At 43.6% G+C, this 15,548-nt stretch overlaps 1 protein-coding gene across 1 annotated transcript in view; it reads left to right on the forward strand.

The window, feature by feature from the left end:
- Window positions 1–15,548, forward strand: part of LOC132972899 (pleckstrin homology domain-containing family A member 7-like) — a 167,674-nt gene that overhangs the window by 135,547 nt on the left and 16,579 nt on the right. Inside the window, exons 9-16 of the mRNA XM_061036040.1 lie at window positions 3,797–3,978; window positions 6,295–6,837; window positions 7,495–8,044; window positions 9,761–9,844; window positions 10,693–10,938; window positions 12,257–12,310; window positions 12,650–12,733; window positions 15,315–15,380. Coding sequence (XP_060892023.1) covers window positions 3,797–3,978; window positions 6,295–6,837; window positions 7,495–8,044; window positions 9,761–9,844; window positions 10,693–10,938; window positions 12,257–12,310; window positions 12,650–12,733; window positions 15,315–15,380 — 1,809 coding nt within the window. The remainder of the gene's footprint in view (window positions 1–3,796; window positions 3,979–6,294; window positions 6,838–7,494; window positions 8,045–9,760; window positions 9,845–10,692; window positions 10,939–12,256; window positions 12,311–12,649; window positions 12,734–15,314; window positions 15,381–15,548) is intronic.

The following is a 15,548-nucleotide window of genomic DNA, read 5'->3' on the forward strand; positions in this document are numbered from 1 at the left end:
ACTTATCAATATCTTAAGGATCCAGGTTACAGTGCCTCTAATAAGTGGAATAAATTCATGCCAGAAAATAGTGTGAACAGGATTTTAGAAAAGAGAAGCAGTCCAGTACCAGCACACAGTCTTTAAAAAGAGCTGCGAGCAACATTTTATAGCATCATTCATTGAATTAGAATGAAAGTAAAGAATAAATTCCATCTCTGAGTGCATGACAAGCTTCTCCTCATTCACCCGAGCATCACCAGAGAGCTGGTGCACAAGGTTATCTGGAGCTGGACAAATCCAGTGAGTGGTGCAATCGACTCCCAGGTCTTAAAATATATACCTGGATCGGGGTCAAGTGCATACTCAGGCATAATGAGTAAGGAAATTATATTTATGTATTAAAGGAGGGAGCGGCAGCCTCTGGAATGAGCTTGTTTCAGCAGCCAGACAGCCGTGCATTCAGAGGGGAGGAGAGTTGGCAAGCTGTTAGGAAACCTTGGAGGCTTGCAGGAGAGGGAGCACTTATACTTGTTTGTGTACATGTCTGCATCTGTGTGCCGGGGTTTATTCAGAGTTCATAGAAACAGGGAGAGGACAGCAGAAGTGACAATCTCGTCTGCATTATTTATGAGCTTGTTAAGTGTGTACACCAGACCGCACAAGTTTGCATGTGATTTCTGCTGAGGAATCAGACTCATTTCATCAGCACATAAACCCAATAATGATATCACTGTGATACTATCGTGATACAGCCACAATGGATCCCACCACAGCAATCCTCTCTCTCTCTCTCTCTCTCGTTATCCTGCATTCATTACTCAGAGAGTAAATGAGGGTAGGGAGAATTTAAGGTTTAATTGGTCTTCATTTGCATGCATCTGTTGTCGAGTGGGTTCTCTCATTTGTCTTCCGTCCCGACCGCCACGGAAACACAGAAGGAAGAAAGGAAGGAAGGGAAGGGAAAAGTAGGACACTTAAAGAGATGTACACAATGGTGTGTGTCGGTCTTTAATTACCCACTTTCACAGCGAGGACACTTTTTTTTTTATCAAAGATCTAAAACACTTAGATTCTATTAATTGAAAACAGCTTTAAGTGATGCACTCTTCCTTGATTTTGTTTCTCAGTGCTGTCGTGCTTTGGTGTGTTTGCTTATCCTAGTGGAAAGTACGGTGCATGGCCAACAAGGGCGACCTCCATGCAACAATCAAAATGCTTTACATTAGGAAATACACATTAGGTACATTAAGCAACAATTCAAAAACTCATGCAAAAGTGGAAAGCCAATGCAACGACAGAAACATGCTGCAAATGAAATAAAAGTGCTGCTTAAACAGCAAATACATAAACGATGGGAAGCCAAAAACACACAGGCACCGAAAACAGCAAAATAAAAATGCTGCGGACTTTGTTTACACTTTGCATGGTTTTTGTATTTCCAGAACATTTAATGTTAAAGCAGCTTTTTCGGCTTTTTGCAGCACGTTTTTTTTTCCCCTCTCTTGTGGCACATTTATGTTGTTGCATTTGTTTCAGACCTTTGCACGTCTTTTTGAATTTGCACAGTTTCTAATTAGCTGCATGTTTTTCCTTATGTAGAGCCTTTTGCCGATTTAAATATAGGTGACATCATGCTGAGATCTTCAGTATCATGCAGGAACATTCCCTGAGTCCATGAATTATCAAGAGTAGAAGTATCTCAAGGCTTCTCGGTGAACTGGTGTAGTAGTAAAGCAAACTTTCAGGCAGCGATCGATCGAGCAGCAGAAGCCGAGATACTTCACTACTGATGAAAGTCCCAGTAGACTGAAATGCAGCTCAGCACAAAACATGTTCATCGTTGAGGAAGAAACAGCAAGAAACACTCTCCACTTTCCTTAGGAGAGGGAATCTCAAACAAAATCATCCCTTTAAATACAACAACTTTTCAGAATTAGTAACTTAGCTTGGCTTGACAGAGGGTCAATTATATGACAATTAGACAATAATCCATCCAATCCGTGATAACAATCCACCCAATTGTGTCTTCAGGAAGCTCTAAACTCAGTTTGCTTCGTCTCTGTCCGTCCACTGTCCGAGGTGAAATCCATCTACAGTCTTTAAACACTTCACCAAGTGAGAAGAGAAAGAGACAGACATGAACATCAGCAGAAGTTGTATTTTGCCTGCGAGTGTAATCATCTCATACAGTATGGTATGATGAACATGTGAGCTAACAGGCGCTTATGGACACGTTTACATGAAATCAACATTCAGTTGAACATGTCTTCATGACCACTTTATGAAACTAAGTCAACAATTGACTCTCCTTTTAGTTTTTCTGTTGTGACAGCTAATGCCTGAAGTAAATATACTGTACATCTGATGAGCTGTGAAATGCTCAGTTTTGTTTCCTGATGCCTCGCATCGTTGTCTTGTTTTAAAGCCAGAGGAAAAAAATATTTGACTCGAGAGTGGACACGTCTCGATCCGACTTAAAAGCCCCCTGCCTACCCTAAGTAACCCTTACCCTGCTTTGCTGTTTAGTGAACTTGCAGTGGGACAATATTTCCCAAATTGCACGTCATGCTGTAAATAAGAAGACTGGAAACAAGTGATTGACCTGACCTGACCGTACAGTTGTTTGGAAATCATCACTTGATAAATCAAGAGAGATAAGCTAATTTGCCTCAAAGACTTCCAAACAATCCTGCTTCTTTTGTGCCCCATACGTGCACCATTAATCAGGTTTGAGTCACTTTAACCTGCAGACCTGGAGGCTCCATCCACTTCTCTGTTTTACAGTCAATGTTTAAAACAGTGTTAAGCTAAAAACAGTCTGCTTGCTGCAGGTTTTAAAAGAGGTTAATGAGTGTTTGGGGCTGTGAAATCAAAACGGACTGTAACACAGTCTTTAAACTGGTTGTAATAGTCGGGTTTGTCGTAGTGACCATGCCTTCTCCCTTAAACATAGTCTACCAATGCTTGTAACATGTTGAAGTACATATTAGCAGCAAAAAATGACAGACAGTGTCGCATACGCTTTGGCCAAAGGCTGGTGATTTATGTCTGGAACATCACATCAGACAATAAGACCATATATGTGAGTAACTTCACATTTTAAAAAATATGATTCTTCTGATTCTCTGCAAGCTGATGAATTAGTGCAGGATGCCTCTGGACTGTCACACCACGACTATATAAGATCATCTGACTGATGGCCGTCTCAGTGCGCACATGAACACATATCCATCTTAAACTCTTGCATGGCTGTCGTGAGCTCGGCACTTTAAATCACAGTGACCAATTACCTTCGACGTGAAGTGGAAACTGATCAGGCTCACATTTCACTCCGCCTCTTTGCTTTTCTTTGCTAGACCAAGACAGTTGTTGATCTTATTTCCTTATTTTGAAAGAGATAGTGAAAATCAGTGGTACCAGAAGATGTTTTTAAACGTTTATTCACTATTTTATATGTTCTTAGTAGTTTTCTCAGCTGTTAAAGAAGAGACACGAGCAGGTTTGTGAGGAGAATATGCTCCTTTTTTCTGACACTCACATTTTCTCCATTGTACAGAAGACTCTCTCCTCTCATTGGTCCAGAGTTGTGGCTTTGTTGGTTGTACCTGGCTGGCATTTTGTCTGTTTTTCTCTCGTGTGGTTTCCCTCATTCTCTCTCTCTCTCGCTCTCTCTCTCTGTGTTTTGGTCGATGCTTATGTGGCCCTTGATGTTGTTTCTCCTCTCGGACAGCATGATATCTTCCTCCGTCTCTCTGACGTAACGCAGCTGATGTCTCCGCGCCGCTGACCCGCTCTCCTCTGTCTTTCCGTATAGGCTAGCCACACTGGTATGCGCTCGTACATTTACAAGCAGAGCTCTGTGATTGGCTCGCAGGCGGAACACACAGGGATGCGGACGTATTACTTCAGCGCCGACACACAGGAGGATATGACCACCTGGCTGAGGGCCATGAACCAGGCCACCATGATGCAGAAGCACCCGGACACACTCATCAGGTGGGCCTCCACAAACACACGCATGAATGCAAATTATGCCACTGAACACACAATTAAGAAGAACTGCCCACCCTAAATCAGGCTGATGTTGAATGTTTGAGTATGTGGGTCATTTCAGTCTCTTTGCACCTATAGAAACACACCAGAACAACATTTCATTTACTTTCACTATCAAAAAATTCTGATTTGTCCACCTCATCCCTTGAGCTCCCCCTTGTGTTTGTATCTAGTATTTAGCTTCTGTGTCGTTTTTTTTAAACGAAACTGAATTTTTTTAGAGATACCAGACACTTGAAGACATTGTTTTGGGAAACTATGAATTCAACATTTTCTTACATTGACACACACACACAAAAAAGTATATCAACTAAATACATCAATCTCTTTTACAAGAGCATCCTGGCCAAGACAGGCAGCAGCACTACATCTACACATACATCATTACATTTATTTTGGGTGCGATCAATCAACGACTCCATCCAAATCCATCGTTGCAGCCCTTTCTATATATTTTTTTATTTTTTTATTTTATAATTTAACCTTTTATAATTAACCCATTGAGTTCAAGATCTCTTTCACAAGGCCAATAAGGCCGCAGCAGCACACGTCATCATAATATTACATGATTAAGAAACAGTTTTCAAACGATAAGTTAAGAGCAGACAACAATTACAATGTGCAAATCGATTTGCAGATGAAGTTCAGAGTTGTGATGACAGATTACAATTTAAAAACACATCAGACACTTTCCAATGATCTGGAGTTTTTTGTCTTTTAAGATCGAGCGAAAGGCTTCATGTGAAATGAGATCTGTTTGCATGCTTGATTCATACTAATGAGCTTTTTCTTATCTGCAAATTAAATACACTTTATATTTAAAGTCCTAAGCTCATGCATCTCTGCATTGTTTTTAAATACTTGCAAACATTCAAAATAAATCATCCTACGCGTTAAACATGAATGTGATGTTGCTGTGGATGTGATTCACTGCATGAGAGCTACAGTTTATATCCAATAAACACATTGTGCTTAGACAGAGGTGCCATGTGTTTTTTCTTTTATGTCACCATAGATAACACTGACTCCTGGAAAAACATCTCAAAACTCTGCCTCAGCCTGAAAGCTATATCATATAAACACAGTTCTTTTTCCCCCCGGCGTGTTTGTTTGATTGAGAGCTTACGTTTGTGATGTGGAGAAATGCCGCATTTTGAGACAGCAGCCACTCTCTGCATGCATTATTTATGTGTAGACTGCGGGAGGTGGCACAGATCAAATATGTTCCATCGTTCACTGGCATTTTCACACACCCGGCAGCTCACACTCTGACGCTTTCATTGTTTTTATTTGTTGCTTTGGAAGAGGACATCCCACAAGAGGAGACGGGTTGTTCATGAATGACAGAAAAGGAAACCCAGAGAAACCTGGCTCCTGCTTCCAATATTTTTAAACCGTATTTTTCACCCCTTATTTATTTATTTATTTTTTATTAATTTTTAGAAAACATTATTCATTTAACTCATGTATTATTTTATATTATAATTTTATTCTAACGGATTGCCCCCCCCCCCCCCCCCCCACACACACACACACACACACACACACACACTTTTTTCCAGCAGGTGTGTCACATTATCTCCTCACCTTCCCCAGCCCATCTTTCCTTTCAGGGTTTATTAAGGGTTAACAGCCCTTTTTTCAAACTTTTAAACTACATTACCTTGAATAAAACTCATTAAATGTCAAGTTTAAATAAGTCTCAAAGCTTTCCAAAACATGTCTGTGAAGTTTCTTCTAAATCCACTCTGATCCTGTATTTGATCATGTCTATAAACCCCTCTATTTCAGCCCTGCTCAGAACAGGCTGTTTCTGTGTCTGTACCTTTAAATGTAAATGAGCTGTGTCTGACCACGCTCCCTCTCTGGAAGGTCTTGGCTCAGGCTTTCTCGCTCCATGCCCTATTGTTTACAGTAAGAAGGCAGAGTCAGAGGGCAGAACTAGCTGAACTAGCTGTGGGAGTGTCACCCACCTGGGGGAGGGGTTACTGCCCTCTGTGATGTCATGAAGGGAAAATCTCCAAACGGCCTGTTTGGGCACACATTTTCTGAAAAGTGGAGCAGGTAAAAGACGGAGAGGATGGACTTCTCTCATAATTGGGGGGTTTCTAGACAGACTAGGGACACATATTAGAGTTAGAAAAAATATGGTAATGGGTATCTTTCATAATATGTGACCTTTAAAAGTGAGTAAGAAAGTTAGAGAATTAAAAGAATATGAAGGACTATGACTCATTATGTTATCCTTATTCTCCACAGACCGTCTGAAAATTTTGAGAACTTGCAAACGATGCAGCAACACGCTGTCCCACAGACGAACCACGTAAACAACCACAAGTCCAAAACGCCAGACTCTGACACCATCAGACCCATTGTCCACGAGGTTCTCCTGGAGCCGATCCACCGCGATGCAGACGACCGCTGCAGCTTCCACAAAGACTCTCCTGCCACCGCCATGTTAGGAAGCACACCCCTGGAAATGGACACACACACCTCCCTCCCCTCTAATCTCGCCCCCTTCGCCCTCCCGCTGTCAGACCACGTGTCGGCTTCAGCGCCCGTGTCCAGGGTTCCATCTAGGGCACCGTCAAGGGCCGCCTCCACACTGCCCTCCAGTGTCTGTACGAGGAACGGCCTCGTGTCCACGCCCAGCCCCATCCTGGAGCCGAACGGGATAGCTGCCGGGACCTATCAGAGGGCCCCCCCAGCGCCCACTGCTGACACACACAAACCGGTGCACAGGAGGAGCACTCTGGAGCAGGTGGAGCAGTGGGTCCATGTCCAGAAGGCTGAGCACAAAGGGTAGGTCTTTGACATATGTGGAAAGCCTTTTTCACCCATGCACTTCTGAAAGTTTCTTTAAAATGTTCGAACAGGGTCTCAGGAGTTGAGACATGATGTGAAAAGGATGACAAGGAAATGGCAGATGAGGCTACAGCGTCTGATGCTATAATGACAGTTTTTATCATAATATCAAGGCTACGACCAGTCACTAACAGGTCGCTTGATAAATATGTCAGACGGTAGATGTCTGATGAGGATATTCAGAGCACGCTGCAGGAACAGCCTTTCATTTCATTTTTTAAGATATATTTTTGGGGCTTTTTGTGCCTTTAGTGTAGAGATAGGGTAGTGGACAGAGTCAGAAATCAGGGAGAGAGAGAGAGTGGGGAATGACATGCAGGAAAGGAGCCACGGGTCGGATTCGTACCTGGGCCGCCCACTTGGAGGACGACAGCCTCTGTTCATGGAGCGTGCGCACCAACCACTGCACCGGCGTGCCTCATAAGCCCGTTAATATGTCAAGAAAAAGTTTGGTAAAAATGTGAAAGAGTGAAAGTCATTTGTTGTGTGTCCTTATCTTCCTCTTTATTGTTGAATATGATTCAAGGTGAGATACGATTTATTGTCTTGCTTCTCTAAAATGAAAATAAACCCTCTTTTGTTTCTCCCTCACAGCCCCCCCTCCAGAGAGAACACCCTCCCCCGTCGCACACCACCAACCCAGCACAAGTTCACCTCCATGGACTCCTACCAGACACTGCCAAAGACCCCTCGCCAGAGCCCCCTCCCCGCTCGACTCGGCGAGTACAAGTACGCCCAAGACCGCCTCAGCCACTTCCGCCTCACCCCAGAGCAGGGAGGCCCGGCGGCCAACACCGTGTGGCAGCTGTACGAGTGGCAGCAGCGACATCAGTACCGCCACGGCAGCCCCACGGCGCCACTCTACACCCCGGCCCCGGATTACCCGTTCGGCCCTCGCCCACCTTCCACTGTGCCACCCACTGCAGCTAAGTCTGAAGGTGGGCCCCGGTGTGTGTCAGTACCACCTTCGTCCGCAGACATCCCTCCACCTGGTCTTCCACCCGGGAGCAGCAGAACCCTGTCGCCCACTCGCAGGCCGCACACGCCGGCTGGGCGGGTGACAGTCAGACCTGTGGGTGATCGCTCAGTGGTGGACATCCCCTTCACCATCTCCCCCCGCAGGAGCAAATCTCAGATGCTCAAGGTAAAATGAAGTCTGATAGAACTGAACTACATAAGGGAGAATTTATTAAGTCTAAGTGACCGACTGATCAACAGGAGGTACCTGAGTGTCAAAGATAGAAAAACATTTTTAAACTTGTTATTTAAAGAACACATATTGTGCAAATCACACTTAATCATGCTTTTCTAAATCTGATATGTGTCTCTAGTCTGTCTACAAACCCCCAAATGATGAGAAAGGTCCATCCTCTCTGTCTTTTGCCTGCTTCACTTTTCAGAAAATGTGTGCTCAAACAGGCCGTTTGGAGATTTTCCCTTCATGACATCACAAAGGGCAGTAACCCCTCCCCCGGGTGGGTGACACTCCCACAGCTAGGTGTTTGTTCTGCCCTCTGAGTCTGCCTTCTAATTGTAAACAATAGGACCACACAAGACCTTCCAGAGAGGGGGCGTGGTCAGACACAGATTATTTGCATTTAAAGCTACAGACACAGAAACAGCCTGTTCTGAGCAGGGCTGAAATAGAGGGGTATATAGACATGATCAAATACAGGATCAGAGTGGATTTAGAACAAGAAACTTCACACATGTTTTGGGGAGCTCTAAGAGTTATTTAAACTGGTTGAAGAGGAGGAGAATATGTGACCTTTAAGAGACTGAAGTTAATAGTGAAGTTAGTTATAGTAACAAAAGCTTTATTTGCATAGCAGCCTTCATGCAAGACAAAGCCCAAGGTGCTTGACATGGAAATAGAAAGACAATGGAAAAGATAAAGCAGCAGTTTAATAACGTCTACAGAGATCAGTTGTGTCCATAAAATCTTAAGTTGTAGACTGAACGCAGGGAATAAATATCACCACCCCCTCCCACTCGCTCGAGGTGAATTCCCTTCCACTTTGAGGAAAGAACAGTAGGGGGTAGGCACGAGAAACTGCGGATTAAATCCAAATGAAAAACTCGGCTGTTTGCGTTCACACATGCTGCTCACCTCGAAAACTTCAGGAATTTTTCATAAGTTTTGTGCAGGTGTGAACACGGCTTCAGATTCAGTGGCATGAGGATGAAAACAGAATACTTCTTCTGTCATATGAAATGTATTCTCTGCTGCAGATTGTTTGTACCTTTTAATACTTTTTTTTTTTCAAATGTCAAAACATCAAAGAGATTATTTTCTCATGCAGAACAGTGTCAGTCATTGTGACAGGCTGCGGCCGGATGTTGGAACTCTGCTCTACTGAACAGAATAATTGTTTTAGTGCTGCAGGGTGACACAGCAGACAAATCCTTAATGCACCCCGCTCTGTAAAATAACCTCGCCTGTCACCGCAATCACTCAACAATCAACTCTGCTGAAAGTAAACATAATGTTGAATATACAATGCATTAAAATTCATGTGTCAAATGTATGCAGAGTGATCGGAATGAGCCACTCCATTAGTATTTGCATATCAAACTTTGAGTGGAAAACTTACAAATATGCAAATGTACACCCACTCTCCTACAACCAAAAGCAAATTAAATATGCCTGGAGGTTATAAAAAAAAGAATTGTGTTATCAAGGTCATGTGTATGGCTTCCTTTAAAAACCAGAGCTGCGGCTCCCGGGTGATGTGAACGTTGTTTATACAGCACATTCTTCACCATTTCAAAAACACACATAGTGTCTGTAATTTGATTTCTTAATGTCACTGCATTAAGTCAGACAGTGTTTAAAATGTGTTTTTTTATGTGTTGTCAGGCTGCTACTATTGACAGACGGTCAATGCCTCCATCTGGCTACATGACACACACAGTCAGTGCTCCCAGCCTCCACGGCAAAACGGTACGTCCAGAAAATCACACCTGTGTCCATCAGGCATGGATGACTTTATACTAAATATTGTGTTTTTCTCTCAACTGAACCTGGAGAAGAAAACCCTTAAAGACATAGTTTTGAGTGTGTGGAGTTGTACAAGTTAATTATCAATAGTAAGTGTACTACATTCAGTAGATGACCGTCAGCATGTGCACATGTTTGGACACGCTGACAGGAGGACAGACACAGGAGCTAAACTCTGCAGCGGAGTTGAAATGGTCTGGAGTCAGACCTACGTAAAACCAGTTTAAAGAGTCCCTTCTAAAACAAATCCACATCATTTTTTGGATATTTTTTCTGTTTCACCTTGTTGGATGACTACTGTAAAAGAACTTAATGCTGGAGGAAAGGGCGGCAAGGCAAAGCAAAGCATTGAAAATCCTAAATAAAAAAGGAAACGTTCCCTTTTAAATTTGAAGGCTTTACAGACCTGTGTTGAATCAATGTGTAGTAACCTCTGTAGTTTGCTTCCATGTTTTACGACACGGTGTTCACACTCTGATACAGCAGAGAAATCCGTCACCAGTGGTGTGTTTATATTCTACTGCAACAACAAAAAAAACTTTAGATTTCTTTTTGTGGCCATGAGCCGTGCGGCTGCAGATGATCATTGGGGAAACATTATCATCACTTTCAGTGCATTAATCCCCCTAAATGTAGCTGCTGTTCTGCTTGTTCAATCTGGCCCTTCAGCTGATCACACTAAAGAGGCTTTCAGCGAAGCAAGTATAAAAACATTTTTTTAAAACATTGAAGTTAGAGGTTTGGTGTGGTCCGTCTTGACGCCACGTTCTCTGTCCTGTGGTGCCCGACAGCCCGAGGAGCTCACCCTGTTCCTCATTCAGCTGCGCCGGCATCAGGCCAAGATGGCCTCTGCCCGTCACCACACCTTAGCCCAGCTCCAGCGACTCAACGGCCCCAAAGAGCCCCTCCACAACAACCACCTCCTCTCTGCTAGCACCACCTCTAGCACCAGCCCCCTCCTCAGCTCTGGCCCGTCTCCCGTGTCCCGCCTCGGACATGTGAGCCTCTCAGCTGCTCTGGGCTCTTGCAACACCCAGGTGGGGGCACGCCTGCCTGCACGGCCCGCCCGCCCCTCATTTTACAGAGCGCTGCAGAGGTTGCCACTGAGCACGTCAGAGTGCTGCATCACACTTAGATAATATACGCAGGATATATGCTGAACATATGAGTCCATAGCTGATGTTACACTGTATTTAAAGACAGTGGTGACATGTGCTCTCAGATCCAAGAGACAGTTTATTACATTTAATATTGAAAATGAATTAATGTTAATGTTAAATTCCGAATATGAGCGACCATTTCCAAGGATTTTGCACAACCAGTCCTAATATTTCAGATCCTCTTTTTTTATATGTTCTTTACATTTTATGCAAATAATCTTTGGGGGTTTCTTATGACTGCTATAGCAGAGTGTGCCATAGAGGGTTGTGTGGTAACATGCAAGACGTGATACCATTGTTTACCTTTAATACTGAACTGCTTTATCATATATAGTCAGCTGACATATTGGACACACGCTCTACCTGCACACCACAATCCCTCTGTAGGCTGTGATCAAGATGCATCAGTGTGGCAGCAGCTCGTTCCATCCTTATTAAGTATCTTAAAACAATGAATCAAATGGTGGCCGACCATAAATGCTTAAAAATGAACCTTTCCAATGATACATGAAGCTAAACGCTAAACACACAGACGTTAAGAGAACGGTCAAATCTCAGTACATCAGTGGCAACCTCTCCCCGGCGCTCCCATGCTTTAGTGTTTGACATCAGACGTGGTGAACCCTGTGAGCGCTGGCCTGGCTGCTGCCGTCATAGAACCATCCTCCTCTCTCTTTTTGTCCATGTGCTGTTTCTCGGCTGGTCAGTTTCCATATCGTGCTTCTGGTGATCCCCGTCCACAGCATGCAGCGTTGCTAACTTCTTTCCACGTCCACAGAGCCATCCCATGCTTTTGGCTAACCGGCTGCTTGTGGATGTGTTGCTCAGTTTGGTCCTCTGATTTGTGAATCTTTCATCGTCCTTTTTTCTCTGTGGAGTGATGTGAGCTGGATTAAATCAGAATTCAGCGAGTGTTTTTAAGATCTGCTGCTTCTGATGGATCTGGTTTGTGCTGCTGTTTCTGTTTGTGGCAGTGGAAGCGTCTCAATACGATGAATATTTAATGTACATGTGAGAGAGAGAGAGTGTGTTTGTTGATCGTGCTGCATGTTTAGACTCCACACGAGTGTCGCTACATCCTGCTGAAGTGATCGTCAGTGAAGCTTCTTCACATTCAGACGACTCAGACGCTAAATAATTGAATACACATGGGCACAAATCAATAATCCACGCTTACATGTTTGTCACTCTGCAGGCTGATGACACCTACATGCAGCTGAAGAAGGACTTGGAGTATCTGGACCTAAAGGTGAGAGGAGGAGACGTAGCGACTTTGTGCACAGATCTTTTGTAGTTATTTTAGCTTTAATTCAAGTGTTTTCTATTCCTGCTGTGCCTTTTTGATTTGATCTTCCTTTCAAACTAACACACACCTGGTGTTTCTTACTGACAAACTCTTCTAACACTCATGATTAACTCTTGTGCAGAGGCATTTGTGTGTCACAGATTAGTAACTTAGAGATGTTTAAACATCTGTGTGAGAAACAAAACATCCCCAGTGCACTTTCTCCATGTACCTGGTTTTTAAAAAAAGCAGCCAACATTTTGTGACTACGGCTCTGTGTTTCTTTGTGATTTTGACTCCCAGATCAGAGCTCTAGAGCCCCTGATCCTCGCAGTTCACAGTTTACTACTACACTGCACTGCTGGGCCTCTCAGGCCTCTAATGAACGTAAGCTGAATGTGTGTGTCTGTAGAGAGTATATGTGGTGTACACACAGATAGCTGGTGTGTCTGTGATTCTGTGTGTGTGTGTGTGTGTGTGTGTGTGTGTGTGTGTGTGTGCATTATGCTTGTGCATGCTCCTACAGTGTTCAGACTATAGGGATGCATGTGTGTAGTCTGTATGTGGGTGTGTATGTGCTCATGTGTTTCGAGATTCTTGATTCTAGAAATAGACCATCCCATCGCTCACAGCACCACATCCACAGCTTGAATGGAATCAAATGTCTTCATCGTGACCTTTGACCTGTCCTCCACCCTTCCTCCTCCTCCTCCTCCCATGTGGTGATGTTGGCGATGCTGGTAAACATTCAGTGGGCATGGGACGGCTCGGCAGTGCATGTGTTGTGGCTGTGGCTGTGGCCCGGTGGTCGATAAGCCAGCTGCTTCTTCCATCGGCTTGACTAAGAATTGATAAGCACGAGAAAGAGCTGTAAAGGGTGAAATTTGCTGACATTTTCATTTTTCAAATTTGCACATGAACTTGAATTTAATGCTTCTCCAACAAGCAAAACATGTTTCAGGAGGTCATTTTCGCACTCTAGAACCCTGACAGTAACACACGTCTGTTTCTGACTCGGGATTCAGTCTGTAAAATCAAACTTGGCTGTTCAATACGAAGCTTCGACTCTTTGCCCCTTGGATTCAGTTCAGTGCTCCCGCAATTAAAACATGGTCGTAGTCTCAGGGATTTCACCCATCGGTGTCTGAAGAGGCGTTATGAAGACCAACGATCATGGTCTGTGTTGGAAATGTGAACTCAGCCCAATTTTTGATCAATCTTAAAACTGACAAAGAGGCGGAGCTGGCCTTACCGGGAATGATGTCACAGCCGAGTTAACCACGTTCCAGCTGAGAGTTGGCAACAAGTCGGACAAGCAACATGGACGCCTTTGTTGTGTTAGCTGATACCACGTGATACCACAGTAGTGACAGGTTAAACGTTACTGTTGACGCATGTAGCAGCCATGCTGGATTTGAATTCTGAGTACTGAAGGTACTCCAAGTCAGAGTTCTGACTTCTAGAGGACGTTCCTGATGAAGTATCAGACCGGCAATTCGGAATTTCCGACATCCGAGATAAAATGGAGATCACCATAAACCTGCAAACTGCTACAATATGCCCACCTGTCAGTCAACAAAGCCTAATTGTACCTTGTATTTGGCCCTTATGCAATCAATCGGATGAATTATCACAAACTTTCAACCCTGTGGACACTTGAGGAACTGCAGTTTATTTTTTTCACTTCCGCATTGGCTTCAGAGGCCGCTGCCTGAGCAAATCTTTTTTTTTTTTTGATTTGATTTTTATGGGGCCTTTTTGCCTTCATTGGATCAGACAGCTGAAGAGAGACATAACCACTAGGCTAGCCGGCGACCTGAGCAAACGCTTCTTTCAGCCTTAATGACTATCATGTTAACTTATAACGCTTGTTAAAGAGCTGACAGTCAGACGGACATTCAAACATTTCAAGCTTTAAACATTTTTTCCCGTTTCAAGTCACATCATCATTATCTATAATATTGGTTAAATCAGCTAAATCTAAGACGACTCTTCTGAGTGTCGGGGTAACATTTAGTTTTAGTGTGAGATTTTCATATTCGGTGTGCTGAACTGGCTATAATCATCCTGTCTGCTTGCTTTGGAGAGGAGGAAACCTCTGTGGATTATTCTGCTCCTCATATAAACCCTGTGAACAAAGAACACAGAAGAAATTGCAACCTAAAAACAAGTCGAGCAAGTTCAAATGAATCTCGCAGCTGCTCAGCTAGCAGCCTTGACGTCCAGTGTCTGCAGAGAGAAACCCTGATTTGTGAAATGTGAAAATCTTTTATTCAGTGTTTTTTGTACTGGTTTTATTCATCGAGTCTGTTTGCTTTGGAGAGGAGGAAACCTCTGCGGATAATTCTGCCCCGGGCAAAAAATGAAACATGAGCACAAAAAGGTCATTTAGGGACAAACTACGTTTGAAAGATTTTCAGTGTGCTGTTCTGTTTCTCCTGCTGTGCTCCGGGTCCAGTGACTCAGCTAAAACACTGACTCATGTGCAAATTTAACACTCGATTTGGGATCCTTCTGACTGATGTTTCAAATGGTCGACTTTTAGTCGGCAGCCGTGCAGAGAAACACAATGTGAGCACCTGAACCTGATCCCTGCAGGGTGTGTGTTTCTTAAAGACACGTCTTCCTGCTCTCACAGAAAATACTGCAACTTTGTCTGCATGGAGGGAACACAGCGTGCTTGCACATGTTTTATTGATAAGGCAACTTGTGCAGGGCTTCAAAGTGTCCATAGCCATCATGTTCTTCGTTTGAAGAGCGGATTTTATGTGCCAAACTCACCCATACTGTCATGTACAAGAGGCAAAGAGAATGTGTCACATAGAGTCTGTCTCAGCCTTGTTATCCTGTAGTTTGTAGCTGCTCTCTGTGTTCTGTATCACTCTGATTTCAGCAGCATTGTGCCATAATTCAGACACTTCTTACAAACCAATGTCACATGTGGAAATGTTTACTTTGTGATTTTTAGGTAGCTGGAAGTCAGATGCTGAAGGAGTCGGGGAAAGCTGTCAAGGTTGCAGAAAGTGATGTGGATGTAAGTGCTTAAGAGTTTTTTAAAACAGTGGCTGCATTAAATTCACACACTTCTATTCTTTGAACCGTGAAGGAGGTTATGTGGTTGAACCCGTCTGTTCCTCTGTAAGTAAACAGGTTGTTTTAAGATGACATGTCAACAACATCAATTTCATTTGGTGTAAAAGTC

The sequence above is a fragment of the Labrus mixtus genome, chromosome 4, assembly GCF_963584025.1.
Source record: "Labrus mixtus chromosome 4, fLabMix1.1, whole genome shotgun sequence".
Taxonomy (NCBI): Eukaryota; Metazoa; Chordata; class Actinopteri; order Labriformes; family Labridae; genus Labrus; species Labrus mixtus.